This window comes from Rana temporaria, chromosome 10, assembly GCF_905171775.1.
Source record: "Rana temporaria chromosome 10, aRanTem1.1, whole genome shotgun sequence".
NCBI lineage: Eukaryota > Metazoa > Chordata > Amphibia > Anura > Ranidae > Rana > Rana temporaria.
The window spans coordinates 122,776,039-122,803,349 of record NC_053498.1 but is presented as its reverse complement, the minus strand read 5'-3'; the positions used below and the strand labels follow the sequence as shown (position 1 = coordinate 122,803,349).

Below are 27,311 nucleotides of genomic sequence, written 5' to 3'. Positions count from 1 at the left end.
AGCTGGTAGAACTGACACTGTGCAAAATCAGAAAGGGTGACTTGAAGTTTGAATGGACTACTTCTCTGACATCTTTCACTCAGCACAATGTCTGCCACTGGCTAGATAAGTCTGATTACAAATCTTTACACAAGTCTGTAAAAGGGAAATCTGTTACATTTACTTTCTGTCTTGTGCAGAGGGGCGTTGTTGGCAAACTGTCTTTCACCAAGCATAACAAAGTGCCATCTGTCCTACTTTGCCTGCAATGCAAACAAATCTCATTGGGACACAATACAAAGAAACCCAATGTAAAGCAGGTCAAATGCAGCTATGGTAAGGTCATCCGCACTGGTGTGTTTTTTTTTTTTTTTTATAAATATATATTCAAGAAAAACTATAAAAGGAGATTCTTGTCACTTGAAAAGTCTTCTTAACTTTTCTCATATGATTTGTCCCATTTGTCTCAAATGCAGTTACGATGTGAAACACAATCCACAGTAAGTAAAACAAAACTTCCCATACCTTTCATAGCTGTGCCAAATCCACCTAGAGGTCAATAAGCCTTCACTGCCAATAGGAATGGAAGATAAATGCTTATTGGTTGCAACATGTTATCACACTGTTCTCTGTGTTAAATAAATTCTCTGAATGCTTGCCCCCCCCCCCAACTCTCCTCACTCAATGTCTTGCAGGCTTATATATATATGGAACCTCTTTTACTGGTCATTCATCGGCATTCTGTATACTCTTGTCCTCTATATGTGCCTTATGTCCAGGGATCACCCCCCGACACAGGGCACTGGTATCCACCCCCACTCCTCATTATAGTTTTATTTTGATGATGTATCTTATATTTGGAATTTCTCATTGCTTGAATGAACATTTACCACTCTTAAAAGTTCATAAAAAAGTCTGCCTTTTAATCAACACTTTTTTTTAGAAGCCACTTCATATATAAAAAGTAAACTATATTGTTCACACAATTTTCTCCGCACATAAGTTTGGTAAATAGATCTGTAAAAGCAGTTACTTATAAGGCTGGCAGATGACCAATTAAAAGTTATCTGAAAAAAGATGTTAAGTAATTTCTTTGCAAGTAGATTGTGTACCAAGCAGTCTACATTCAGACATGATATAACATTCATAAATATATAAAATTATTATTATTTTTTCAAGTGGTTTCTGGCAGGTGAGGTAATATAATTTTGCTGAAGATTGGATACAGAATCTGTTCAGGCTTGTGCATTGGAGTGGTTGCTGTGATCATGTCACACATCCTACAGATGTTTCTGTTGTCCAGCGATCATCCAAATCTTGATAAAGATCACTAGCTGGTTTTTGGAACCTGATGGAGAAAAATAACAAAATGCTAACTGATAGAGGTTAGTTTTTTTCTTGGATACATATATTTAGGATTTCTTAAAAGATAAGCTCACTTTTTCATGAAAAGGTGAGCTTAACTCCAACTATATAAAAATAAAGATACCCTCTAAACCACCAACAGGAGGAGGGACTATTATGGACTACCCAAGAGTATAATGATATTAAAAAATATACATTTTATTTATAAAAGCACAAAAAGGTTTAACACTCCAAACACTGATCTTGGAATGAGAAGATGGCACCCAACGTGTTTTGAAGTCCCCTTTTTCCTCTGGGGTGCTAAATGGATATATATATAAAATAAACGTGCAAGAACAACACTTTAGAAGCAATTTAGTACCATTGCAACAGTTCAGAAGCAGGGAGAACACCCATATTTTTCTCACTTGGGTGGCAGAGAGGGACACTCCAAATTAGATGTAAAAATATGTATGGCAGGAACAAAGGAAGAGTTCCCTTTATCAAGGGTAACTAGCTAGCTAAATCCCAAAGGACAGATTGGTAAAAAAAAAAAAAAATACGATGGCAAAATAATCTTAGGACTGGAAGTAACAAACACAGTGGCTATGCTGGGTCACCCTACACCAGGGATATGCAATTAGCGGACCCAGATGTTGCAAAACTACAAGTCCCATCATGCCTCTGCCTCTGGGTGTCATGCTTGTGGCTGTCGGAGTCTTGCTATGCCTCATGGGACTTGTAGTTCTGCAACAGCTGGAGGTCCGCTAATTGCATATCCCTGCCCTACACTATGCAGATAACTCAGAGCTAAATAACAGCATACTCACGTCATACAATATTCCTTTCCTGGATGGGCCTGTTCGAAGTGAAACGCTGGAAGCCAAATGGTTTTAGGTTCAAGGCCTTGAATTTTCCATCAATCAGCAGCTCTGCCACTGCCCGTCCCACAGCCGGAGCATGCTGCAAGCCATGTCCGCTGAACCCACAAGCAAAGTACATGTTCTGCACCAGTGGATGTGTGCCAATCACCCCGTTTTGGTCGAATGTGTTGTAATCATAAAATCCTGCCCAGGCCGATTTTACCTAGAAAAACACAGCAAAGGTGACTCGCCTATAAATTGCTCCATTTTGCTGTAAAATAATGTATTGGAAATAAAATGCTAGTGAATCGGTTTAAATTAGGACAACCAAGTAAGACCTTTTAACTTTCAGAAATCTATTAGAAAGCCAAAAGTTTATGGACACCCGACATTACACCTATACAAGCTTGCTGGATATCATATTCCAAAACCCTGTGGCCACCAATGTGGAGTTTCCCTATTTGTTGCTATAAAAGACGCCACCCTTATGGGTAGGCTTTTACAAGATTTTGGAGTCTATCTGTAGGAATTTGTGTAAATTTGCGAGGTCAGGTACCGATGCTGGATGAGAGGACCTGGTTCACAGTGTTCCCAATTCATCTTAAAGGTGTTCAGCAGGGTTGAGGCAAGGGCTTTGTGCACGGCACTCAAGTCCTCGACACTATACTGGTCAGACTGTCTTAATGGAGCTGACTTTGTGCTCAGTCATGCTGGAATGCTGCTGCCAGATATCTTCACTAGGCAAACTTTAGACTACACCTATTCAGGCTTAAAACCCAAGATTACCCATCCAAATACCTCTTGTGCAATTGATCCAAGCCCTGCTAAAGGTGGATTTAAGTATGACCCCAAAACTATGTTGGCTGACAACTTTTGACCCTTTTAATTTGAAAAATGTATATTTAGACTGATCCCTACAGCTTTGGCTTTTCCTTTTATACAAGCCGACTCTTCTAGGGAACCCCCTTCGGGCTTCTCCAAGCAATAGAGTACTGTCACACTAGAGATATTGATTTATTCAGCACCACCATTATTTTTGGTGAGAAATGTTCTGGTGTGAGGGCAGTGCATTCACAGATGCCCTTTTAGATTAATATTTTGAGTACATTTAAAACACAGGTTGGAACTAAACGGTGAAAAGACCACTTAGTATGAGGAAGTCCCCTCCCCCCCCCCATTTTTTTCATACCTGCCTAGGTGGATGCAGCTTCAGTCCGAGGCTGCATCTGTCCCCCGCTGGCTCTAACACTGTGAGCGATCAAACACTGCCGATTGCCTAGTCAACAGCTCACTGAGAACTGTCAATCCCCTCTCTCTGCTCTGCGTGCGCCCCAACCCCCCCCCCCACTGAAGCACTGGGCTGTGGAGGGGGGACGAGAGCAGCCAGCTCAGGCACTCAGTGGCCCGCTGAGCCAGGTATCCCGACTTCATTGTCACAATCTTGCCCGAGCCTGGACCGGCTGTGACGACAGCTGACGGCAGGCTTCAGTCCTCCAACTGAAAACGGGTCACAGAAGTGTGATCCATAAAAGAAGTACAGCCAAACGAGCTCTGGCTGTATTTCTCCTTTATTAAATACAGAACCTGTCTGAAAATTGTGCCTGTGTAAACAGTTGGCTGCTTCTGCTTGCTAATTGGATTTATTACTCTGCTGATTTGTATACTCATTTGAAACTTTATATATACACATTTTATACTATGTATTGACCTACAGATTTATACTCCAGCTGGGGTACACACTGTGCTCCATATTTTACAGCTAAATTAAAACACCTGGACCATGGTGTGGAGCTTGCATTGCCGCACAATCATAATTCTCTCTGCTCAACGTAGCAGAGAGAACTCCTTGACTAGAAGAGGTCCGGTCATGGCCATACCACTGCTTTAGCTATTATCTCCTAAGTGCGATTTTAGTATAGTTTTTAGACTAGGAAAAGGATATTTTTCTGCATGCAGCAGACTTACCCAAGATGACTTAAGTATGCAAAGCCCTATAACAAACATAATGACAGTATCTACATTTCAATTTTTCAGTGTGTGAGGTTTAAAGGGTCCCCCTGTGAGACTTTATCTCAGTACTACTTACCTTGAGTGACTCAAACGCCGGTACTCTGTGCGCCAAGAGTGGCCACACCTTCTCTTGGAAATAATTGTGGTCAACATCCAAATTGCTGGTGTCTGGTTCCTCTTCCTAAAGAAATAAGAAAGCAGTGAACACAGCTATCACATTATGTGAAACTTAATTTTAGTCAAAATGTTATCAGTTTTAGATACTGCTGGCATAATTCCTTGGAAAAGTCCTAAAGCCCTGAGGTTTGGCTCGGATAAAGAAGGTGCAGCTTCCAAACGCATATGCCATTAGGATCTCAGATGAAGTCCTCCCAAGCCCAGGAGCAAGCAGAGTGGTAGATTTGACTGTATTACTTTGATATGCTTTGTCAGTCTGGATGTATGCTCTTTAACCTCCCTGGCGGTATGATTCTTTCAGAAAAAAGGTGCTGAAAGCGGTACCATTATTTGCAAGGAAATTTGGCGTTTTATATTGTAGGCCTGCAATTCTTAGGAATAACTCACTTAAATCTGTCCAAACAAGAGTCTAGTAGGCATCCCGGGTACGATTTTTTTTTAAAAACAAAATTATAAAATTATAATAAATAACAAATAATAATATAATTATAATAACAAATATTCAATAATGTAATCAAATCAAAATCACTGAAATTTGCTCAGTTGCAGAATTGTCGCTGTCATTACTTTTATTTTTTGACGAATTTCCCCACAAATCGCTATCGCACAATTCTGCAAGTGATTATAATTTATTATTGCCATTTTCTAGCTGCTCTAAAACCATTTTTGACATAAAGGGACACTTTTGGTTGCTATGGACAATCTACAGTTTGCATGCAGAAATAACCATTTTTATTATATAAAAGTACATGCAGGGCACTGGGCAGACCACTAGGGACAAGGGGGGTGTGTATTTTTTACATACAGTACTGTAATCTATAAGATTACAGTATACCGTATGTATTGTGTTTGTTTACGTTTTTGAATTTGGCGCCGTTCTCCGCCCCCGTGCGTCGTAACGTCGCAGGGAACGGAGATCGGCGGCACACAGAGGCACTGTGTGAATCGAGCGAGCACCCGGGGGGGGTGCAAATGCATTATGGTAAGTGTTTTTACATTAGTTCAACATTAATTTTCAATCCCCACCTGTTCTCTGGAGCTATCCCCCATTGTAATGCCTTTTTTTTGCCACAAGATGTCCTCAGCCTTCTGGTTTGAATGATGGTCAGCATCATTCAACCAGAAAAACTGAAGACATCTTGTGTACGAGTGGATGCATTACAGTGACTGTACTCGCTGTGTAATGATGCAGAGTCCTCTGTATCACTGAGTATTAACCACCTCCGGGAGAGGATTCTGCATCTCATGTGATCACCAAAAAGTAAGAATATAAAAAATACTTGAGGGGCCCCTCCAGGAAGTGAAGAGCCTGGAGAAGGGATGTAATGTATTTCATACAATAGGAGCTGAAGGTGGGACAGGGATAAAGAAAGATGCATGCTTCCAGTTCACTAATCTTCAGTATCGTGGGGGATGTGTAAATTACAAGACTGGTCAAAACAGACTTACAAATAATTTTGCAGCTGTCAATTTATCCAAATTGATGTACGGTAACCATCAATATACAGTTTATAGTTGCTCACCTCCGATGGCGAGAGACCTCCGATGTAGTTACCCCCAAGTCCTTCTCTTCGAAAATACGCTCCAGAGCTGTCTATCAGCATCGGACAGTCCAGCCCAGGGCCATTGGGGCTATTAAACATATAGACATATCTGGGGGGAAAAAAAATATTTTATCATTCTCATCAAAGCTTTCTACACAGGTAAAGGCTCTTAAAATCTCTTCAGGGGGCTACCCTTCATTGGCTCCCTTTTTAGATTCATGTTGACCCTTTTACTCCATTATTTTGAAATCCTGACCCAAAACACAGTTCAGGAATGTCCAAAGTGCTATTCGGGTACTTGTCCCAGGCTAGAGATTAATATTATTGAGGCTGGAGGTTTTTTTGTTGGGGGGGGGGGGGGTGCTAAACAACCGAACCCCCCACTCGGTCTGTCAGGCCACTGGTGGCACTTACCCCATCTAGGCAGTGGACATCTGAGGCGCAGCGGGGATAGGGAATCCAGGCATTGGTTAGCGGCTCTTCTCCTCCTTGCATCCTCTCCCCTCCTCCTAGGCATCCAATAGGATCGCCTGTCCTTTCAGTCAGTCAGTCAGTCGGGTGACGAGCAGGGTCAATGTTGTAACAGCAAATATTACAGTGCCCTGAAAGGGGCCGGACACATTATTAGGGTGTGGCCACGTCAGCCATGGATAGATTCATGCTATGCATGAATCTATCCATTGCATATAGGGGGATGGCCTGGAGAGAGGGGGCGGCGCCCCTAATGGATGGGCCGCCCCTGCTGGAGAGTAAACATGAGTGCCAGACAACCAGCATTTGGAATTGGAGAATTTAGTAATGCCAAACACCATGTATTGTTATGCCAAGTTTCCTTTGAAGCAAAGCTGTGCTTTTTCAATGTAGGACAACACAACAGGTTCACTTTAATTTCCCTCCCAGCAGAACAGAATCACTTTTCATCCCCACCCCTCCATTCAAATATACCAGGTATTTATGGCTATAGAGAAACATGTGACAGTGCTGGTGGTGCTTGTTGATTGGCCAAGCATTGTCACACTGGGGCAGGGAGAGCATCCACAGCCCCCCCCCCCCCCCGCAAAGTATGCCCTTTGCTCACCCCTGGGCAGATGAATGATGTGGTTTGGAGGCAAAAGAATGGTCTCCTAAAGGGTAATAAACCGACTCATAGAGCAATAGTTAAAAAAAAAAAAAAAAGTCCCTTATTTATGTGATTTGTGATGACATGAGGCATGCACCTTTTGTCCTAAGCAGACTTAGGTCCACTTCTACATAACCTTTTTTGTTGGTCCTAATCCCACCCCATAGAAGCCACTGCTTGCATATACTGCACTGACGATAGCAAACAGTTCTGACACATAGGGGCTACTCCTTTGGCCCCTGCCTGCATTTTGTTCCTCTTTACGCCATGCAGATATTGTCATGGTTGGGATTTCAACCAAGGGTGTTGGTGCAAGATACATCCATGCTGTAATAGAACATAGAAGTTTATAAAATAGGAGAAAAACTAAATATGAGAAAACAAATAATCAGCGTCTAACCCCAAACCTTCATGCAAAGGGTGCTCCTGTGCTGTCTCTACGCGGCTCTCTCCTGCCTGACTGGACTCATTACCCCCCAGTTCTCTTCTTGGTGTATCATTTGTGTGGCCCCAAAACAATAATTAAAGGGCAACTCCACCAAAAACCTTCACCTCTTTCTGGGCTCTACAGGAAGTTTTGTTCCTTGTGCTGTGTTGGGATTCCCCAGGCCCACTCCTGCCATCTCTGCCACCTTTGCAGACCAGGCACCAGCAGCATTAATGACCGCAGAGCATTCCACCGGCTGACTCTCCAGACTATATGGCATCGACACCTGGAATCAGAGATGGGTTATGTCTTTGTACACAGTTTCAAGTCCTTGGTTGGACAATACATTGGAAGGGGGTATATCATGTGTGAGTGGCCTCATATCTGTCACTCAGTCTCTTTAAAGTGAAAATCTTGATCTTGTTAGACATGGTAACTTTACCTTTTAAATCTGAACTCCAGCCTTCCCTCAGTCTTGCACAGTTGTACCGGCTCCTCTCCTGTCTTACTCTGATTTCACTGCACACTGAGGCCGAGTACTCACGGCAGGACATGTCCGATGAAAACGGTCTGCAGACCGTTTCCATCGGACATGTCTGGCCGGGGACTGCCCGGGGACTTCTGTTCGATGGCTATACACACCATCGAACAGAAGCCCGCGCGTAAACATTACGCGGGGCGTGTCCGCGGTGTCGCCGCGTCGATGACGCGGTGTCGCCGCGACAATGACGCGGCGACGTGGGCGGGCCGCCTTAAAAATGCTTCCACGCATGTGTCGAAGTCATTCGACGCATGCGAGGGATGCGGGCGGCAGGACATGTACGGTAGGTCTGTACAGACGACCGTACATGTCCGGGCGGACAGGTTTCCAGCGGACTGTTTTTAAAACAAGTCCGGGAAACAGTTGTCCGCTGGAAACCTGTCTGATCCGTCCCAAAATGGTCCGCTCGGGCCAACACACGGCCAAACATGTCTGCTGAAACTGGTCTGCGGACCAGTTTCAGCAGACATGTTTGGTCGTGAGTACGGGGCCTTAGCTTCTCAAAGTGCATTAGAATCTGAAGCAAGTCAGAGCCAATTTCACTTCCTGGTTCTTTCCTCCCCAGACCCTTTTATTTATTAGATTTCACCTCTTTCAATCATGGAAGCTCAGCATCGCATGTGGGTGTTACCTAGGATGGTCTGCATGCAAATGTAGTCTGCCTACAAATTCTCAATTCTCCAAACTGACATCCAACTATTAAGGCATTTTGATATTCACATAACTCCTCCAAAAGAGCCAGCCCACTGCTGCCATCAGGACTGAGGGCTTTTGAAAAGAGTACCGAGGCAGGGTGTTGTGATGTTTACAGGACACTATATACAGCACCCTGATGGCCATGATCTGCCTGCATTGCATAGAGAAACATGGAGATACATATATTAATTTAGACTGAGTGGTGTAATAAAAAATGGAGAGTTTTTATTCAAAATGCTAATTATTTGCAGATTAAACTTCAGCTATAAGCTATAAGGTATTTAACAATCTACCGGGTTTTTAACCCCCACCCAAACAACCACAGGTACAAAAACTCTCCCTTGGCCCTGAAGGGGGAGTGTCAAAGCCACCACAACTGGTACCTATTTAAAACGGAGTTCCGGCCACAATTTCACTTTCTAAATATAAATTGCCCTGTAATACACAAGCTTAATGTATTCTAGTAAAGTTAGTCTGTAAACTAAGGTCTGTTGTTAGGTTGTTACAGCATTTAGACACTTTATAAAATAGAAATTGACTGGGGCCATCTTAAGTGTGGGCATCATGAAGCCAGACTGTATGACTTCCTGGATTTCAGCCTTGCAGATCTCGCACATGCTCAGTGCTGCACAAGCAGTGTAATATGTTTCAGATCAGGTTTCAGCACCTGTACTGTCCAAGTCACATGATTCTTCGAGACTGGGGAGTGCACTGGAAAGTTACACCCACTACATTCCCAGGAGTGTGTGCGGTGTAAGTTAGGAAGCATTAAGCACCTAGGTGCAGGAAGAGGGAAGATTAACTATTCTGCCTAGCAACAACACTTTGAAGGCATCTATAAAAAAAAAAAAAAAAAAATTCTTAAAGGACTAATGATATTTTTTTAAAACTACTGATGTAATGTTATATTTATGGGTGGAACTCCACTTTAAGTTGACCTAAATATTTCCCAATTGGAACTTTTGTTAAAGTTTTTGATCAATAGCATGGTGCTCTCGTTATATCCGTTACCTTTTGAGCAATAATAACCTGACAAGGAACCTAACCCTCCACACTTGTTTTAAAGCTAGGAAAGAAGTTTGGACTTTACACACTTAGGCCCCTTTCACACTACCATGACTTTAAAGTTGCACGATTTCAGGGAATGCCTGTGTAACTCGCATCAAAGTAGTACAGGGACTACCTTGAAGTCACACAGATATTAATGGTTCTCATTGAAAATCATGGGGTACAACTTGTCAATGTGACTTTGCAGTCACAGGACAAGTCGCACATGTGCGAAAGGGGCCTTCATCACACATGATTTGTCATGCAACTTTGGACATCAAGGTTGCATGACAAATCGTTCCCCATGTTTTCCAATGATACCCATTCATATATGCGTGTCTTAAAGTTGCAGCAACTTCAAAGTCGTTCATGCACTACTTTGGTCTGATTTTCATGCAACTTGAGGGCCATAGACTTCAATGTTAACCCTCAGAAGTTTCATGAAAGTCAGACCAAAGTAGTGCATGAACGACTTTGAAGTTGCTGCAACTTTAAGACACGCATAGTTGCAATGCAACTTGTGTGCAACAGTTGTCCATTATCACTGGTCAAAGCCAAAGTCGTATCCAAGTTGCACCCATCCAAAAGTTGCACTCCAAAGTCAGAGCAACTTTGGAGTCATACAAGTGTGAATGGAGCCTTAATAATCATTCTTCAGGCAACGATGGTGGCCTAACAGAAATTTTCTAGCACTTCTGAGCTGTGATGACAAAGACTTACAATGGCATTTTTGATGGTGGTGACGGTTACTGGGTCTCCCTCCGATGTCACCATTTCCTCTGCCACGCTGTCAAAACCTGTCAAAAAGAATTGTCACTGGACTCTCCCGACAATGGTCATATTCTGGACTCACTTGTGTCACTTACCTGTTACCTCTCCCTGGCAAAATTCCACCCCCATAGAAAGTGCCTTTCGTTTGAGGGCATGGAGGAATGTCCAGGGGTCAAACCAGCCCTCATTCTCCAGACCTGATTGAATGCAAAGGGAATCAGATTAAAATGAAAACTGCCATTTAAAACCCAACTCCAGGCTCACCCCCTCAGCTCCCACCCACGACACTCTATTGCTCTCACCACAATCAAACACTTTTGTTAGTTTTATACATTTGTATAGCTCTGACATATTCTACAGTGCTGTACAGAAAACATTGAGCCAGTCAACACCCTAATCTCTACACCACAGTTACAAAGCAATACTATTATACATTTAATGCATCAAATACAGCATAGGCGTTACGGGGGGGGGGGGCACTCTCTTTCTCAGGTCTTGGGCAATGGATGCTCATGCTCAAAAGAGAAACCCACACAAAAAAAAAAAAAAAAAACTATTGAATGATCCTTTTGTGGTAGGCACTTCTCAAAGCCCACCCCATGGTTTATCACCTTCTGAGCACTCTTTTTGTTGCAATCAGATAGGTAGCAACACCCAGGACCAAAATAGGGTCCTTTTTTTTTTACTAGATGTTCATAATGGCTCAGCCCCTTTAAAAGAAGACACATTCCACTGTATATCCCTCAGAATGAAGCTTCGCTTCTATTGGTCCAGCGCTATCACACACATTTATATGGCTCTGACATATTCTTGAGTGCTGTACAGTGAACACAGAGCCACTTACTTCAGTCTCTGCATCAAAGGAGCTTACAATCTAATGTTCCTCACACACTATTATACATTTATATAACTCTGACATATTCTGCAATGCTGTACAGAGAACTCTGATGAATCACATCAGTCTTTGCAATAGAGCAGCTTACAATGTCTCCACTGCATTCACACTATTCTTTGTATTAATTATATTTTTACTGTATATACCTCCAACATATCTGACAATTGAGGAAATGTTAAAAGCTCAGCCATATACAACCCATTTCATAATCATAGTTTGACTGATCTGGGCATCACTACTAATAAATGGGTAACACAAGCTTTAGGAAAGAAGAAAGAAGAGACATGAAGTACCCAGATGCACGGGGCATCAATTGCATACATCACCGGCAAGCTATAAAGTCTTTCTATCCAATTAAGGCCTCGTGCACACTGGGCGTTTTTACAGCAGCCGTTTTTGGCTTCACATGTTTTTTTTTTTTTCAGTCAAACTATCCAGCATGTTATTCTATGTGTCTATGCACACACAGTTTTTGTCTGTGAAAAAAAGAAGAAGAAAAAAAAAAAAAAAAAAAAGAAAACCACACACACACCCTCAAAAAACACAGCTCACCGATGTTTAAACCCTTTACAACCACTTTTGACTACAGGCAAGTCTATAATAAGGCTTACCCGTAGCTACCCTGGCTATCTCCTAAACCTGCACAGTTTAGGAGATATCCACTGTATCAGCATGTGCCGATGTGCAGGAACGCGCCATTGCTTCAGCTGGTATGCTATGCATACTAGCTCATTATGCCTTTGTCTTGCAGGTTTTTATTTTGGTTAATGGGTTTACAATCACTTTAATGTTTTTGATCCCACCAATTTAAAAAAATAAATAAAAAAAAAGCTTAAAAACACTATTGCAAAAATGTTGAAAAAACTCACTGCAAATCTACTGACATTTTTATAAGGTTATTATAACGTCCAGTGTGCATTAGGCCTAAGAATAGAAGGAAACTGACTCTGTGTGTAATGCTGCATGACCCAACATAAATCTCACCGTAGGAAGCCAGAGCGACATCCTGAGTATTAATCCATGGAAACTTGTTCTTCAGCTGCTCTGGAGAATACAGGATCACTTTGGCTCCTAGTTCTCTGTGGTGACAAAATAAAAAAAGGCCATACTGTTCAGAATCAGACTAATTTATGATACTCCATCAATACAATGTGTTCAACGGGGTGAAATTCTATGGTTTTATTTCCCATTACTAGGACTATCCTCAATTTATTAATATTAAAATACTGTGGGGATTAGAGGTGTCAAGTATATAACACATACATCACAGGAAATCAATGTGGAGGTTATAATGCACAGGCAGGGAAAATACAAAGGATTCTACAGCAAGCTTTCAAACAAGCCAGCTTAAAAAAAAATAACACCACCTCTGTAGAGTGTGATCCCTAACTGAAAACAAATCCCAACTATGGAGACTTGGATAGTTTGGAGTTAGGGACCACACTCACATACAGTGCCTTGCGAAAGTATTCGGCCCCCTTGAACTTTGCGACCTTTTGCCACATTTCAGGCTTCAAACATAAAGATATAAAACTGTAATTTTTTTTGAAGAATCAACAAGTGGGACGAAATTTATTGGATATTTCAAACTTTAACAAATAAAACAGTGAAAAATTGGGCGTGCAAAATTATTCAGCCCCTTTACTTTCAGTGCAGCAAACTCTCTCCAGAAGTTCAGTGAGGATCTCTGAATGATCCAATGTTGACCTAAATGACTAATGATGATAAATAGAATCCACCTGTGTGTAATCAAGTCTCCGTATAAATGCACCTGCACTGTGATAGTCTCAGAGGTCCGTTTAAAGCGCAAAGAGCATCATGAAGAACAAGGAACACATCAGGCAGGTCCGAGATACTGTTGTGGAGAAGTTTAAAGCCGGATTTGGATACAAAAAGATGTCCCAAGCTTTAAACATCCCAAGGAGCACTGTGCAAGCGATAATATTGAAATGGGAGTATCAGACCACTGCAAATCTACGAAGACCTGGCCGTCCCTCTAAACTTTCAGCTTATACAAGGAGAAGACTGATCAGAGATGCAGCCAAGAGGCCCGTGATCACTCTGGATGAACTGCAGAGATCTACAGCTGAGGTGGGAGACTCTGTCCATAGGACAACAATCAGTCGTATACTGCACAAATCTGGCCTTTATGGAAGAGTGGCAAGAAGAAAGCCATTTCTTAAAGATATCCATAAAAAGTGTCATTTAAAGTTTGCCACAAGCCACCTGGGAGACACACCAAACATGTGGAAGAAGGTGCTCTGGTCAGATGAAACCAAAATCAACCTTTTTAGCAACAATGCAAAACGTTATGTTTGGCGTAAAAGCAACACAGCTCATCACCCTGAACACACCATCCCCACTGTGAAACATGGTGGTGGCAGCATCATGGTTTGGGCCTGCTTTTCTTCAGCAGGGACAGGGAAGATGGTTAAAATTGATGGGAAGATGGATGGAGCCAAATACAGGACCATTCTGGAAGAAAACCTGATGGAGTCTGCAAAAGACCCGAGACTGGGACGGAGATTTGTCTTCCAACAAGACAATGATCCAAAACATAAAGCAAAATCTACAATGGAATGGTTCACAAATAAACATATCCAGGTGTTAGAATGGCCAAGTCAAAGTCCAGACCTGAATCCAATCGAGAATCTGTGGAAAGAACTGAAAACTGCTGTTCACAAACACTCTCCATTCAACCTCACTAAGCTTGAATGGTTTTGCAAGGAGGAATGGGCAAAAATGTCAGTCTCTCGATGTGCAAAACCGATAGACATACCCCAAGCGACTTACAGCTGTAATCGCAGCAAAAGGTGGCGCTACAAAGTATTAACTTAAAGGGGAGTTCCAGCCATTTGTGTGTTTATTAAAAGTCAGCAGCAACAAAAAGTGTAGCTGCTGGCTTTTAATAAACAGGCACTTACCTGCTCCAGCGCTGCGCCGGCCGGGGCTCCGCTCCTCTCCCCCCCTCCCCGGCCGGCGTCTTAAGTGTGGGCACCCGGCCGTGACAGCTTTCGGCTTCACGGCCGGGCACCCACTGCGCGAGCGGCGCGGCGCCGCGCCGTGTAATTGGCCAGGAGATCGCCTAGGACCTGTGACGTGTCCTAGGCGATCGCCTACAGCAGCCACTTCCTGAAGGCGACTAAGCTTAGTCGCCTACAGGAAGGAGGAAGTGGGACAGGAAGTCCCACTCGTGCTGAAGCCCCCACTCCCCCCCCCAAAAAAATTACATGCCAAATGTGGCATGTAAGGGGGAGAGGAGTGGGTTAAGAGGAAGTTCCAAATTTGGGTGGAACTCCTCTTTAAAGCGGATGTGCCACTACCACTGCTGACTTTTAATATTAGGACACTTACCTGTCCTGGAGTCCAGCGCCGATCGCAGCAGATGACGAGCGATCGCTTGTCACCCTGCTGCTCCCCCCTCCATCCACGGTGAGGGAACCAGGAAGTGAAGCGCTCCGGCTTCACTGCCCGGTTCCCTACGGCGCATGCGCGAGTCGCGCTGCGCCCGCCGATTGGCTCCCGCTGTGCTCTGGGAGCCGAGTGTTCCCAGCACACAACGGGGGACGGACGGGAAGCAGAGAAAAAACCCGTCTTTTGCCCGTATCGTAGGGCCGGAAGTGGGTGCAGATACCTGTCTGTAGACAGGTATCTGCACCCCCCTCCCCCTGAAAGGTGTCAAATTTGACACCGGAGGGGGGAGGGTGCCGATCAGCGGGACTCCACTTTAGAGTGGAGATCCGCTTTAAGGGGGCTGAATAATTTTGCACGCCCAATTTTCCAGTTTTTTTATTTGTTAAAAAAGTTTGAAATATCCAATAAATTTCGTTCCACTTCATGATTGTGTCCCACTTGTTGATTCTTCAAAAAAAAAAAAAAATTACAGTTTTATATCTTTATGTTTGAAGCCTTAAATGTGGCAAAAGGTCTCAAAGTTCAAGGGGGCCGAATACTTTCGCAAGGCACTGTACCTGTATGAGCCACTGGAAGCTGAAAATGACTGTAGTAGGCAAAGCTACTACAGTGATTGCGACTAGCTTCTGGGTCCTGTGTTGAGCAGCATTTTGTCAATGAATGCAAAGTGTTTTCTGATTGGATGAGATGGCGTGGCATCATAATCTCCACTTCATCCAATCAGAGAGCGCTTTATTGTGATAAATGCAAAAGTTTTCCCTTGACAGCGCCCGCGTCAAGTGAGTAAATGTGTTCACAATGAAGCAGAGAAAAAATTGCCATACCGGGAATTCAGTGTCCGATCTGTCTGCCACAATGTCGCAGTATCGCTGCCTTTACTAATAAAAATGCCATAAATCTATCCCCTATTTTGTAGACACAATAGTAACTGTGCCTAAATAGTTATGAACAATAGTCAGGAAGCATCACCCTTATACGCCCATACCGCTGAGTTTTGTAATTTTGCTCTAAGATTTCTGCGCCTTTCTCACTGGACAGGAACAAGTATCCAGATGGGTTGAACTGAATGTCAATGGGATCTTCATTCATCACGCCCAGATAGTCCTAAAACATAGAATACATGTCAGATTTGCTGAAGAGCATTTGGATTGCTCGTTTGTTGATGTGCAGTGTAAAACAACATTGGTTGCACCTTTGAAAATGCCAGGCATAAAACCATAGGATTGTCAATGGGATTTCAGCAACGAAAACTGTATCATCAAATCCATTTGTTACCCCACAACAGTTGTAAAATGGAAAACACAGAAAATGTAGACCTAAATGATTGCGTAACAATGTTTTTTTTTAGTTTTTTTTGCCGAGTTCCTGGGTCTGTACACTTGCTGTGACTATTATAAGGGGTTTACACCATTCCTGTGTCCTCACATCTGCTGTGCCCATTAAGAGGGGCTCCCATCATCCCTGCTGGGTTTCTTTTTATAGTAATGAGAATGTAAAAAGAGCAGGAACACACAACGGTAGCTCGGTTAGGAAATCGAGTTAGGAAATTATACAAGATCAAATATATAAGAAGACAACAAGGGGCTCCATCTATAACTGAACTTTCACTACATTTTCCTTATAAAAAAGACTTACATTAATGTTTCTCAGAAAATGAGCACCAAAGATGGACATTTCGATGTTTTCCGGCCGAGAAAATTGCTGTCGGATGCCACCCGCTGACAGGACCGTGGATGCCTGAGAGTACTAAAGAACAATATCAAATAAAAAAGTTAAAGTGAATAAATAAATCATGTGTCAAGCCAAAAAATTTTTTTTTTATGGTTAAGTCCCACCTCACCTCAGCCATGGCGATCTCCCTGCTGACTTTTAATGACACCTGCCCTAGGCGCCCGTGATGTCGCCCCCCCCGGCCGATCCCGTCAGCTCCAGGCGCCGCTAATCCTTACTGAGGGAAACAGGCAGTGGAGCATTGCAGCTTCACTGCCCGTTTCCTACTGCGCATGCACGAGTCTCGCTGCGCTTTTGTGAATGGGCGGCTGCTTTCTGGGATACACACAGTTCTCAGGAGGCAGCGTGCCCCATTCCCCAGAAGACACCGTGAGGAAGACGAGGCAGAGGCAGATTAGAAACATCTTTTTTTTTTAGGGTGGAACTCCACTTTAATGTTTACATTTCGAAACGCGTTGTTGTCCCCTTCTACAGCTTACAATGATGATGTTTTTTTTAAGCGATAAAATAAGAGTTAAAAAAAATAAAATAAAAAATGATATATGAATGTTTGAATTGCCTCAAAAATCCACTGAAATTAGGATATATAATGTGATAGACTTTGCCAGTCTGCCTGCTGTGGGGCTGGAAGTTGCACCTGTCTCTAACTAAAACAAGGGGCAAGAAGCCCAAGACCACTATGGTTTAAAAATGACACACTGAAACAATGTATACCGAATCAAAGGGATGCTAGAACCAGCTGCTAACAACATATACATTGTTTCACTGTGTTAAGCCCCCATTGAAAAGGGTACAGTTTCAGTCATGAAACACATTTAGTGCAATTTCAAGTGCACTTGTAGTGCAAAGTGGATTTTCCTTTTGTAAAAAAGGCCCTGTGTGTTTTACTTATTAATATTTTTACACTTAAGGACCGCCTCCTGCACATATACGTTGGCAGAATGGCACGGCTGGGCACAAGCAAGTACAGGTACGTTCTCTTTAAGTGCCCAGCCGTGGGTCGCGGGCGCGCGCCCCCGACCCGGAGCTCCGTGACTGCGGGACCAGCGGACCCGATTGCCGATGGAGTCCCGCGATCGGTCCCTGGAGCTGAAGAACGGGGAGATCTGTGTGTGGCGCCGTCATTGATCGTGTGTTCCCTTTTATAGGGAAACACAATCAATGACGTGACACCTACAGCCACACCCCCCTACAGTTAGAAACACAAATGAGGTCACACTTAACCCCTTCAGCGTCCCCTTGTGGTTAACTCCCAAACTGCAATTGTCATTTTCACAGTAAACAATGCATTTTTTGCTGTGAAAATGACAATGGTCCCAAAAATTGGTCAAAATTGTCCGAAGTGTCCGCCATAATGTCGCAGTCACGAAAAAAATTGCTGATTGCCGCCATTAGTAGTAAAAAAAAATATTTTTTTAGAAAAATGCAATAAAACTATCCCCTATTTTGTAAACGCTATAAATTTTGTGCAAACCAATCGATAAACGCTTATTGCGTTTTTTTTTTACCAAAAATAGGTAGAAGAATACGTATCGGCCTAAACTGAGGAAATTTTTTATTTTTTTTTATATTTTTGGGGGGATATTTATTATAGCAAAAAGTAAAAAATATTGCATTTTTTTCAAAATTGTCGCTCTATTTTTGTTTATAGCGCAAAAAATAAAAAGCGCAGAGGTGATCGAATACCACCAAAAGAAAGCTCTATTTGTGGGGAAAAAAGGACGCCAATTTTGTTTGGGAGCCACGTCGCACGACCGCGCAATTGTCAGTTAAAGCGACACAGTGCCGAATCGCAAAAACTGGCCAGGTCCTTTAGCTGCCTAAAGGTCTGGGTCTTAAGTGGTTAAATAAACATAGGAAAAAATGTTTTGTTGTACCGTAGGGTCCCTCTCTACCACCAAGATGCTGTAGGTGCTCCTTTTTTCCTGAATCAGCCTTAGCCAGACGGCAATTGACCAGGCCATCACTCCTCCCCCGACGATGACTAGGTCTGAATGGTCCGGGGGAAGATGTGCGGTTGACCTTAAAGGGCTCCATTTGCTGCTGGGCAAATTGTCCCTAAACTTTTTCTGGATTTTGTCAAGTTCCTTCGTCAGGGTTGGATCTAAGAGAAGGAAGCAAAATAAAAACGAGTCAGCGATTTGATGTACTGAACATATTTAATCAATGACATCTATCCATTTTATTATTATTCATTCAATGTAAATATCTTGTGCTGCACAATGTGGGGACATAAAGGGGATATAATAACATCACCTCCGGCGTTCTAGTTTGTTCTTTCATTCACTTCCTGGTTTGCAGCGCTCGTTCGTGTAAGAACTACATTTCCCAGTATGAATTGCGGCACGCCCAGTAATTCACACCTCCTTGAAGTCTCTAACACGTAGAGAGCGTCCTGCCACACAGATGTAGTTCCCAGGAGGGGGTGAGCACGTTACTGACCACCGCAGTAAAGCCTCCCATCACGGTGGTCAAGTAAAATCAGACAAGCAGGAAGTGAACAGAACAGAGAAGAAATAGAGCAACTTCTGAGCAAAAACAAACAATGAGAAAGTGAAAAGAGGAATGTCTGCAGGTAAAGGATGCTTATTATGAAAAAAAAAAAAAATGTTTCCTTTACAACCCCTTTAAATAAAAAGACAGTTTTTTTTTCAGTCATATTTTCAATATTAACTACTGTTTTTTCATTACAGATAAGAAGTAAATCAACCGCTGTATAAGCCGCCCCTGATGAAGGAACATCACATTTTACTGTGAAACATGTTGGGACGTTGTGCTGTAATTCTGTCCGTTTGACCTTTAATCGCATTGGGCAGTGGACTGTAAGCTTTTCGGTTGATATCTCTACTTTGTACATAAGCGATTTATTTATTCTATTAAAAGTGATTGTTGTATCTTTCATGCCTATATATTAATTTGTTCATAGCATTTATAAAATTGCGTTTTTTGCATATATCTACTCTTTTATGAATATTCCTTCTGCCTAAAAAGTCCTATGGGGCAACCTCTTGTGTACTAGTTACACATTCCTCTTTTTGTATACAAGGATATTGGCAGTACTTTATGTATTTTCCAAATCTCACACCTCCAAATGACTATGCTTGTGTAATATGTGCTGAAATGGCCACTTGTGATCTCCATCAAAAGCCCATGTGACAACACAGAAGCGCACCTAAAAGACAGGGACGGAATGTTGCCGCTCTATAAAAGGAAATGCCTGAACAAAGACTCTGTGGCATGGTCACCAATGAAAGCTGCAGATTTAACAAGACATTAACCTGTTAGAACTTATTGACTAATTAACAAAACTTGAACTTTGCTTTTCTATGCGACACAAAATGGTAATCATTAAATCCTGACAAAGCATCTAAATCTATTTTTATGCTGTATTTTGATTATTAATGGCGCACAGGAGATTTGCCAGGTGGACTCTCACCTTAGACCTTGTGCGTTATAAAACATCCAATGAGTTTGCAAAAAGTCAAAGTACATTAAAGTGTATAGAACCCCCAATCACCGGAATCGAACATAAGCGCCAACATGGAATGTGGGCAGTTTTCACTACTAGCGGGTTTTGTCTCTGGGACAGGAAGTGAAGATAAATCTCCCCAATGGTATGCAGATAGAACAAACCTACCCAGAACCTAATATCAGGATTATAGCCACTCACTTTTGTGTTCTCACTTTGTACAACTCTGCAGCCCATGTTGGTGCACATAGGCAAATGATAATAAAACCGGCAGATGTAACGATAACAGTAATAATAATAATAATAATAATAATAATATGATCAGTGCTACCACCACACTAAACAGCAGTAACCTGATGTATAATAACTTATATTGGCATATTACTGCTGTTTATTGTGGTGGAAGCACTGATCACAACAACAACAACAACAACAACATGATCAGTGCTTCTACCACACTAAACAGCAGCAATATGGTATATGATAATCATAAGTTATTATACATCAGGTTACTGCTGTTCAGTGTGGTGGAAGCACTGATCATGTTGTTGTTATGATCAGTGCTTCCACCACACTAAACAGCAGTAATATGTCAATATAAGTTATTATACATCATATTACTGCTGTTCAGTGTGGTGGTAGCGCCAATAATAATAATATATTATGATCAGTGCTATCACCACACTGAACAGCAGTAATATGATATATTAGAATAGTCGTTATTATATTATATTATACATCTTGTTACTGCTGCTCAGTGTGGTGGTAGCACTGATCATAATAATAGTAGTAGTAGTATTATGATGAATGCTAGCACCACACTGAGCGGCAGCAACCTGATCTAAAGTATGATACAAGAAGTTATTGTAGTATTATTATACATCAGGTTACTGCTGTTCAGTCTGGTGGTAGCACTGATGATAAAAAATATTATTAATAACATGATCAGTGCTAGCACCAGACTGAACAGCAGTAACCTGATGTATAATACTACAATAACTTATATTGTTATATAACGTATTACTGCTGCTTAGTGTGCTGGTACCACTGATCATAATAATAATAATCAGTGCTACCACTACACTAAACAGCAGTAATATGGTATATTATAAAATGTGTTTATTATTATCATACATCATGTTACTTCTGCTCAGTGTGGTGGTAGCACTGATCATCATCATAATATTATTATTATTATTATTAGTATTATGATCAATGCTAGCACCACACTGAGCAGCAGCAACCTGATATAATGTATGATATAATAACTTGTATTATTATTAGTTATATTATTACATCAGGTTGCTGCCACTTCGTGTAATGCGCTAGCATCGATTATATCACTATTACGATGATCAGTGCTACCACTACATTAAGCAGCAGTAACCCGATATATGATATTATTATTATTATCATATACCATATTACTGCTGTTCAGTGTGGTGGCCACACTGATCATACTATTGATATTATTATGAACAGTGCTACCACCACACTGAATAGCAGTAATATGTTATATGATAATATTATTTTAAGTTATTCTATTATTATACATCAGGTTACTGCTGTTCAGTGTGGTGGTAGCACCGATCTTAATATATTAATAATAATAATAATAATAAGATGGTTGCTACCATTAAACTGAACTGCAGAAACCTAATATAAAAATTATTAGTATTAAAAAAAAAATAACCCCTTCTCACAGAGGGTAGGCACACATGTGGTCTTACAGAAGTGGGTCTTCTTCCTTAGGGCCACATATGTGCGTACCTGTTCCAATGTTTGTGCTGGAAGAGCATCACACAGCGTGCTCACAGCACAGAAACGGAGCTGTCACTGACAGATACAGCGCTCCTACTAAGGATCAGGAATAACTGGCTCTCGTCCACAGGATCCTTTGATTGGCTATCCCAGTGACCGGCCACTGTACAGAACGCTCCTATAATCTTACTCTTGAATGGGGAAACATTAAATAAAAAAAATATTGGAGAAGATTGAAAATAAAAGAAGTGTAAAAATAAATAAAATAAAGCTAAAATAGCAAGATCAGGTTTAATCCAGTTCAGTGTCAAGGTTAGGGTTTTGTTTTTTTTCTAGTATTAGTGTGTTTTAGGCATACAAAAAATATTTATTACCATTTACCACCAAAGCCCTATTTTTCTTGAAAACAAAAACAAGGACTGAGTCACCTGGACACACCAAGTAGTTGTGATGACAGATTTATCAACACAGGTCAAAGTTGTTAGGATTTGTTCTACCTTTGTAATAAAAGGGATAATAATAATAATATGATCAGTATTACCAGCACACTGGGCAGCAGTATTGTGATATAATAATAATAATAATGATGTGTGTTACTCACAGTTAGGGGGGTCCCCCTGATCCCTCAGCAGGGCAGTACATGTCCTCAGCCCCCTTTGTGTCCATCCAGGGGCCCCATGGTAAGGGTTCCTCTTGCACAGGGGCCAGGCTCTCCTATACACACTCATAGTTCTCCCCACGTATCTGCCTGAGCGTTGTACAAGAGACTAGAGGACATTCACATGGCATGTCCCCGCCCATGCTGATAGAAGTGTCTCCAATATTCTCCAGGAGCAGCCATTGTTTTGAAGACCATGGATAATGAGCGCATTAGGGAGTGGTCTCTGGGAAAATGGCCGAGGAAGCGGAGACAGTTCTTCGAGTGGAGGCGGAGCACGGCTGAACAGCTGAGGGATAGGTGTACCAAGATGGCCGGTCCCGGAAGTCATTGTGCCTCCCCCCTCTGGTACAGGCGGAAGTGACGGTTGCCAGTGTTTCTCTGACGTGTCTCGGCCGGTGTCGGTGTCTTCTGTGGGGACAACATGTTGGACTTCTTCACTATCTTCAGTAAAGGCGGTATCGTGCTCTGGTGCTTCCAGGGGGTGAAAGGATCCTTCACCGGGCCTGTCAATGCTCTCATCCGCTCTGTCATCCTACAGGTGACTGTCCACCAGATGGGGGGAGGGGAGAGAGCTGTGCCACCACCACCAGATGGGGGGAGGGGAGAGCTGTGCCACCACCAGATGGGGGAGGGGAGAGCTATGCCACCACCAGATGGGGGGAAAGGAAGAGCTGTGCCACCACCAGATGGGGGGAGGGGAGAGAGCTGTGCCACCACCAGATGGGGGGAGGGGAGAGAGCTGTGCCACCACCAGATGGGGGGAGGAAAGAGATGTGCCACCACCAGATGGGGGGAGGAAAGAGTTGTGCCACCACCAGATGGGGGGAGGAAAGAGATGTGCCACCACCAGATGGGGGGAGGGAAGAGATGTGCCACCACCAGATGGGGGAGGGAAGAGATGTGCCACCACCAGATGGGGGGAGGGAAGAGCTGTGCCACCACCAGATGGGGGGAGGGAAGAGCTGTGCCACCACCAGATGGGGGGAGGGAAGAGCTGTGCCACCACCAGATGGGGGGAGGGAAGAGCTGTGCCACCACCAGATGGGGGGAGGGAAGAGCTGTGCCACCACCAGATGGGGGGAGGGAAGAGCTGTGCCCCCACCAGATGGGGGGGGGGAAGAGAGCTGTGCCACCACCAGATGGGGGGGGGGAGAGAGAGCTGTGCCACCACCAAATGGGGGGGGGGGAGAGAGCTGTGCCACCACCAGATATGGGGGGGGGGAGAGAGCTGTGCCACCACCAGATGAGGGGGAGAGAGAGAGCTGTGCCACCACCAGATGGAGGGGGGAGAGAGAGAGAGCTGTGCCACCACCACCAGATGGGGGGGGGGGGGGGAGAAAGCTGTGCCACCACCAGATGGGGGGGAGAGAGAGAGAGCTGTGCCACCATCACCAGATGAGGGGGAGGGGAGAGCTGTGCCACCACCAGATGAGGGGGAGGGGAGAGCTGTGCCACCACCAGATGAGGGGAGAGCTGTGCCACCACCAGATGAGGGGGAGGGGAGAGCTGTGCCACCACCAGATGGGGGGAGGGGAAGAGCTGTGCCACCACCAGATGGGGGGAGGGGAAGAGCTGTGCCACCACCAGATGGGGGGGAGGGGAAGAGCTGTGCCACCACCAGATGGGGGGGGGGAGCTATGCCACCACCAGAAGGGGGGAAAGAGCTGTGCCACCACCAGATGGGGGGGGGGGGGAGAGAGAGAGCTGTGCCACCCCCAGATAGAGGGGAGAGCTGTGCCACCCCCAGATAGAGGGGAGAGCTGTGCCACCCCCAGATAGAGGGGAGAGCTGTGCCACCCCCAGATAGAGGGGAGAGCTGTGCCACCACCAGATAGAGGGGAGAGCTGTGCCACCACCAGATAGAGGGGAGAGCTGTGCCACCACCAGATAGAGGGGAGAGCTGTGCCACCACCAGATAGAGGGGAGAGCTGTGCCACCACCAGATAGAGGGGAGAGCTGTGCCACCACCAGATAGAGGGGAGAGCTGTGCCACCACCAGATAGAGGGGAGAGCTGTGCCACCACCAGATAGAATGGAGAGCTGTGCCACCACCAGATGGGGGAGGGGGGGAGCTGTGCCACCAGATAGAGGAGAGTTGTGCCACTACTGGGGGGAAGAGGAGAAGAGTGCCCCCACAGTCATGTTATGAAGGATTTGTAGGGTGGGGGTGGAAGGAACATCTGTTGAGTGTGGAAAGTGGAGTCTGGTCTGTAGATGGTGTCATTACTGGGAGTGGGCACTGGGGATTCCCCTGGCAGTAAAGCTCTGTGGATGGGACGTACCCGGACTGGAGTGACATTTCATGCATTGTCTGCGGGCTGACGCCTCCTCGGGATGTGACATCACACACTCACCTCTGTCATTCTTTGTATTTCAGGAGCGAGGCGGGAACACCTCCTTCACCCATGACTCCCTCACCCTCAAGTACAAGCTGGACAATCAGTTTGAGTTGGTGTTTGTGGTAAGATCTTCATCATGACCTCCATGTGACATCACAGCTGGAATTCCGCGTTGTCTGCCGGATCAGAGGAGCTCTCCTATAATGCAAGAGCCAAAAACACTTGTTTTCTAGTCTTTTGGATATCAATATGGCATTTGAATAAGAGGCAGAACAATGTTACTGTATGTGTGAGCCTCATTCCTCTCCATTGTGGTGCCGAGTACACAATCGCTGCCTCTTTGTCCGTACGCTGAAAGCCCAACATACCCGAAATATAGGATTATTTTCAGGTGCTATGGACCAAATTCTAGTGAAGAGATAGATGGCTGCACAGAGATTGGTGTTCAGAGCACCAAGAGTATACTCCTGTGCCACCATACCTTGCTACAAAGAGGATATTTATCAAAAAAATGTATTGGACAAATGCGACAAGCGTTTTGCAACACATTTTGACTGTACAGTTCCATCTAGTGGCCACAGTGTGGTATTTTCTTCTGATTGCGGTATCTCAGAAAAAATACCGCCTTATGGCCACTAGATGGATTTGCTAAAGGAAATCGCTAAACTAAAGGCAAAACCTTTTTTCTTATTTTGGATAGCGTATAGGAAGATTAAAGCGGTTGCAAAGACTAATAATAAACATGTTATACTTGCCTGCTCTGTGCAAGGGTGTCGCACAGAGCGACCCTCTTCTAGGGTCTGCTCCGCTTCTCCAGGTGCCCCCGTAGCAAGCTGTGTGCTATGGGGGCACTCATGCAGGCGTGCTCTCGAGCCAGGCTGTGTGCTTCAAAAGACCCACCACTCCCTCCTCATAGAATTTCTATTGACCGGCAGCAGGAGCCATTAGCTCCAGCTGCTGCTTTTGTGTAGAGTGAATACAAGAAGAGAGAGCAGCTCTACTGCAGAACAGCCCAAGGTAGACGCGGTTATACCGGGATCATGTTTGATGCCAAAACCATGAGCCCGGTATAGATTTTTTCAGTGGACGATTTCTTACAATGTAAAAGGGATCTGAGTGGCTACAGAGCCATTGGATCGCTTTTACAGGCAGCAGAAGGGGGTCCAGCACCAACCCCCCCCCCGCCTCTGTTACCGGGCTCTCCTGTCCAATTGGACAGCCCGATAAGGGAGCCACTGGAGACACAGTGAGAGGAACTGATGTTGTCTAGGATTTTGATACTTATGGTTTTGTTCTCATGTAAACAAGCCATTACTGGCAACTTATTAAACCCACCCCTGCTTTGGAGGCCAGAGGAGAGATCTGGGGTCTAAGAGTCGCCAGATCTCTCCAAAAAGAGGATGTGGCTCACCCGTAGTGATAGCAATAAAGTTGGAAAAAAAATGAGAACTACAAGCCGACAGCCGCAAAGGATGTCAGGGCTTGTAGTTCATTCACACACCCACAGCTGTGTGAATGAATGACATGGCTGTAGCCCCGCACGGCCAGACTGATTTAAAAAAGGGACAACTAGTAGGGGGGTATTCTCCCCATACTGCTGTCACAGGGAGGGGGGGGATCAGATATCTTTAACCACTTTCCGCTCGCCAGATAGCAGTATGATGTCAGCAAAGTGGTTCTGTTATCCTGATCAGGATAACAAGCCAGTGCATGCCCAGGGTGGCGATCGGAGGTGCTGTGTGTCAGTCTGACACACTGCATATCCAATCGTAGTATGGAACCTCTGACTGAGACTTCTTACCACGTGATCAGCTGTGACCAATCACAGCTGATCATCGCGTGAACCAGGAAGTGCCGGTAAACAGCATTTTTCAGTTCACACTGACAGGGAAAGCTGATCGGCGGCTTTCCTTGTCAGAGGATGGGTCTGCGCTGATAATCAGCACATTAATTATCAGTGGTGCCAGCATGTGCCCCATAAATGTGCCAATCAGTGCCCCATCAGTAATGCCTGTCAGTGCCGTTCAGATGCCACTCAGTAATGCCTGTCAGTAGCTCCTCATCAGTGCCATCTATTAGTGCCGCCTATCAGTGGCCATCATTTATTTTTTCAAAAATGTTGGTCTTTTTTAGTTTGTTTCGCAAAAAAAAAAAATCCAGTGGTCGATCAAATACCACCGAATGAAAGCTCTATTTGTGGGAAGAAAATTAAAAAAATGTTGGTTTGGGTGCAGTGTTACATGACCGCGCAATTGTCATTCAAACTGCGACAGCGCTGAAAGCTGAAAATTGTTCTGAGCAGGAAGGGGTGAAAGTGTCCGGTATTGAAGGGGTTAAAGCATAATTTAACCTTTGAGAACATGTAACATGTTCCCAGTGCTGCAGCTGCCGCCCGCTGCCCCTCTCCTCCTTCCTGTGACAGAGGTATGGGAAGAAGTTTCATGTGTACCAGGTTTTACTGGCAGGGAGTATCTGCTTCCTCATATGAGATGTTACGGGTAAGCCAATACAATGACAGTGTA

General features: G+C 44.0%; 2 protein-coding genes across 2 annotated transcripts in view; one reads left to right on the top strand and one right to left on the bottom strand.

Moving 5' to 3' along the window:
- Positions 1-874: 874 nt before the first annotated feature.
- Positions 875-22,587, bottom strand: FOXRED1 (FAD dependent oxidoreductase domain containing 1). Its single transcript, XM_040326186.1, has 12 exons — positions 22,391-22,587; positions 18,437-18,663; positions 16,464-16,574; positions 15,814-15,932; positions 12,399-12,493; positions 10,615-10,716; positions 10,469-10,545; positions 7,590-7,750; positions 5,897-6,026; positions 4,273-4,377; positions 2,154-2,409; positions 875-1,327 (listed from the first exon to the last, which is right to left on the bottom strand). Exons 1-11 carry the CDS (start codon positions 22,515-22,517, stop codon positions 2,155-2,157), a joined length of 1,509 nt encoding a protein of 502 aa, XP_040182120.1. The 5' UTR covers positions 22,518-22,587; the 3' UTR covers positions 875-1,327; position 2,154.
- A 197-nt stretch (positions 22,588-22,784) lies between these two features.
- The window catches only part of SRPRA (SRP receptor subunit alpha), a 28,646-nt gene continuing 24,119 nt past the window's right edge, over positions 22,785-27,311 (top strand). Inside the window, exons 1-2 of the mRNA XM_040326181.1 lie at positions 22,785-22,988; positions 24,828-24,911. Coding sequence (XP_040182115.1) covers positions 22,872-22,988; positions 24,828-24,911 — 201 coding nt within the window. The 5' untranslated portion in view covers positions 22,785-22,871. The remainder of the gene's footprint in view (positions 22,989-24,827; positions 24,912-27,311) is intronic.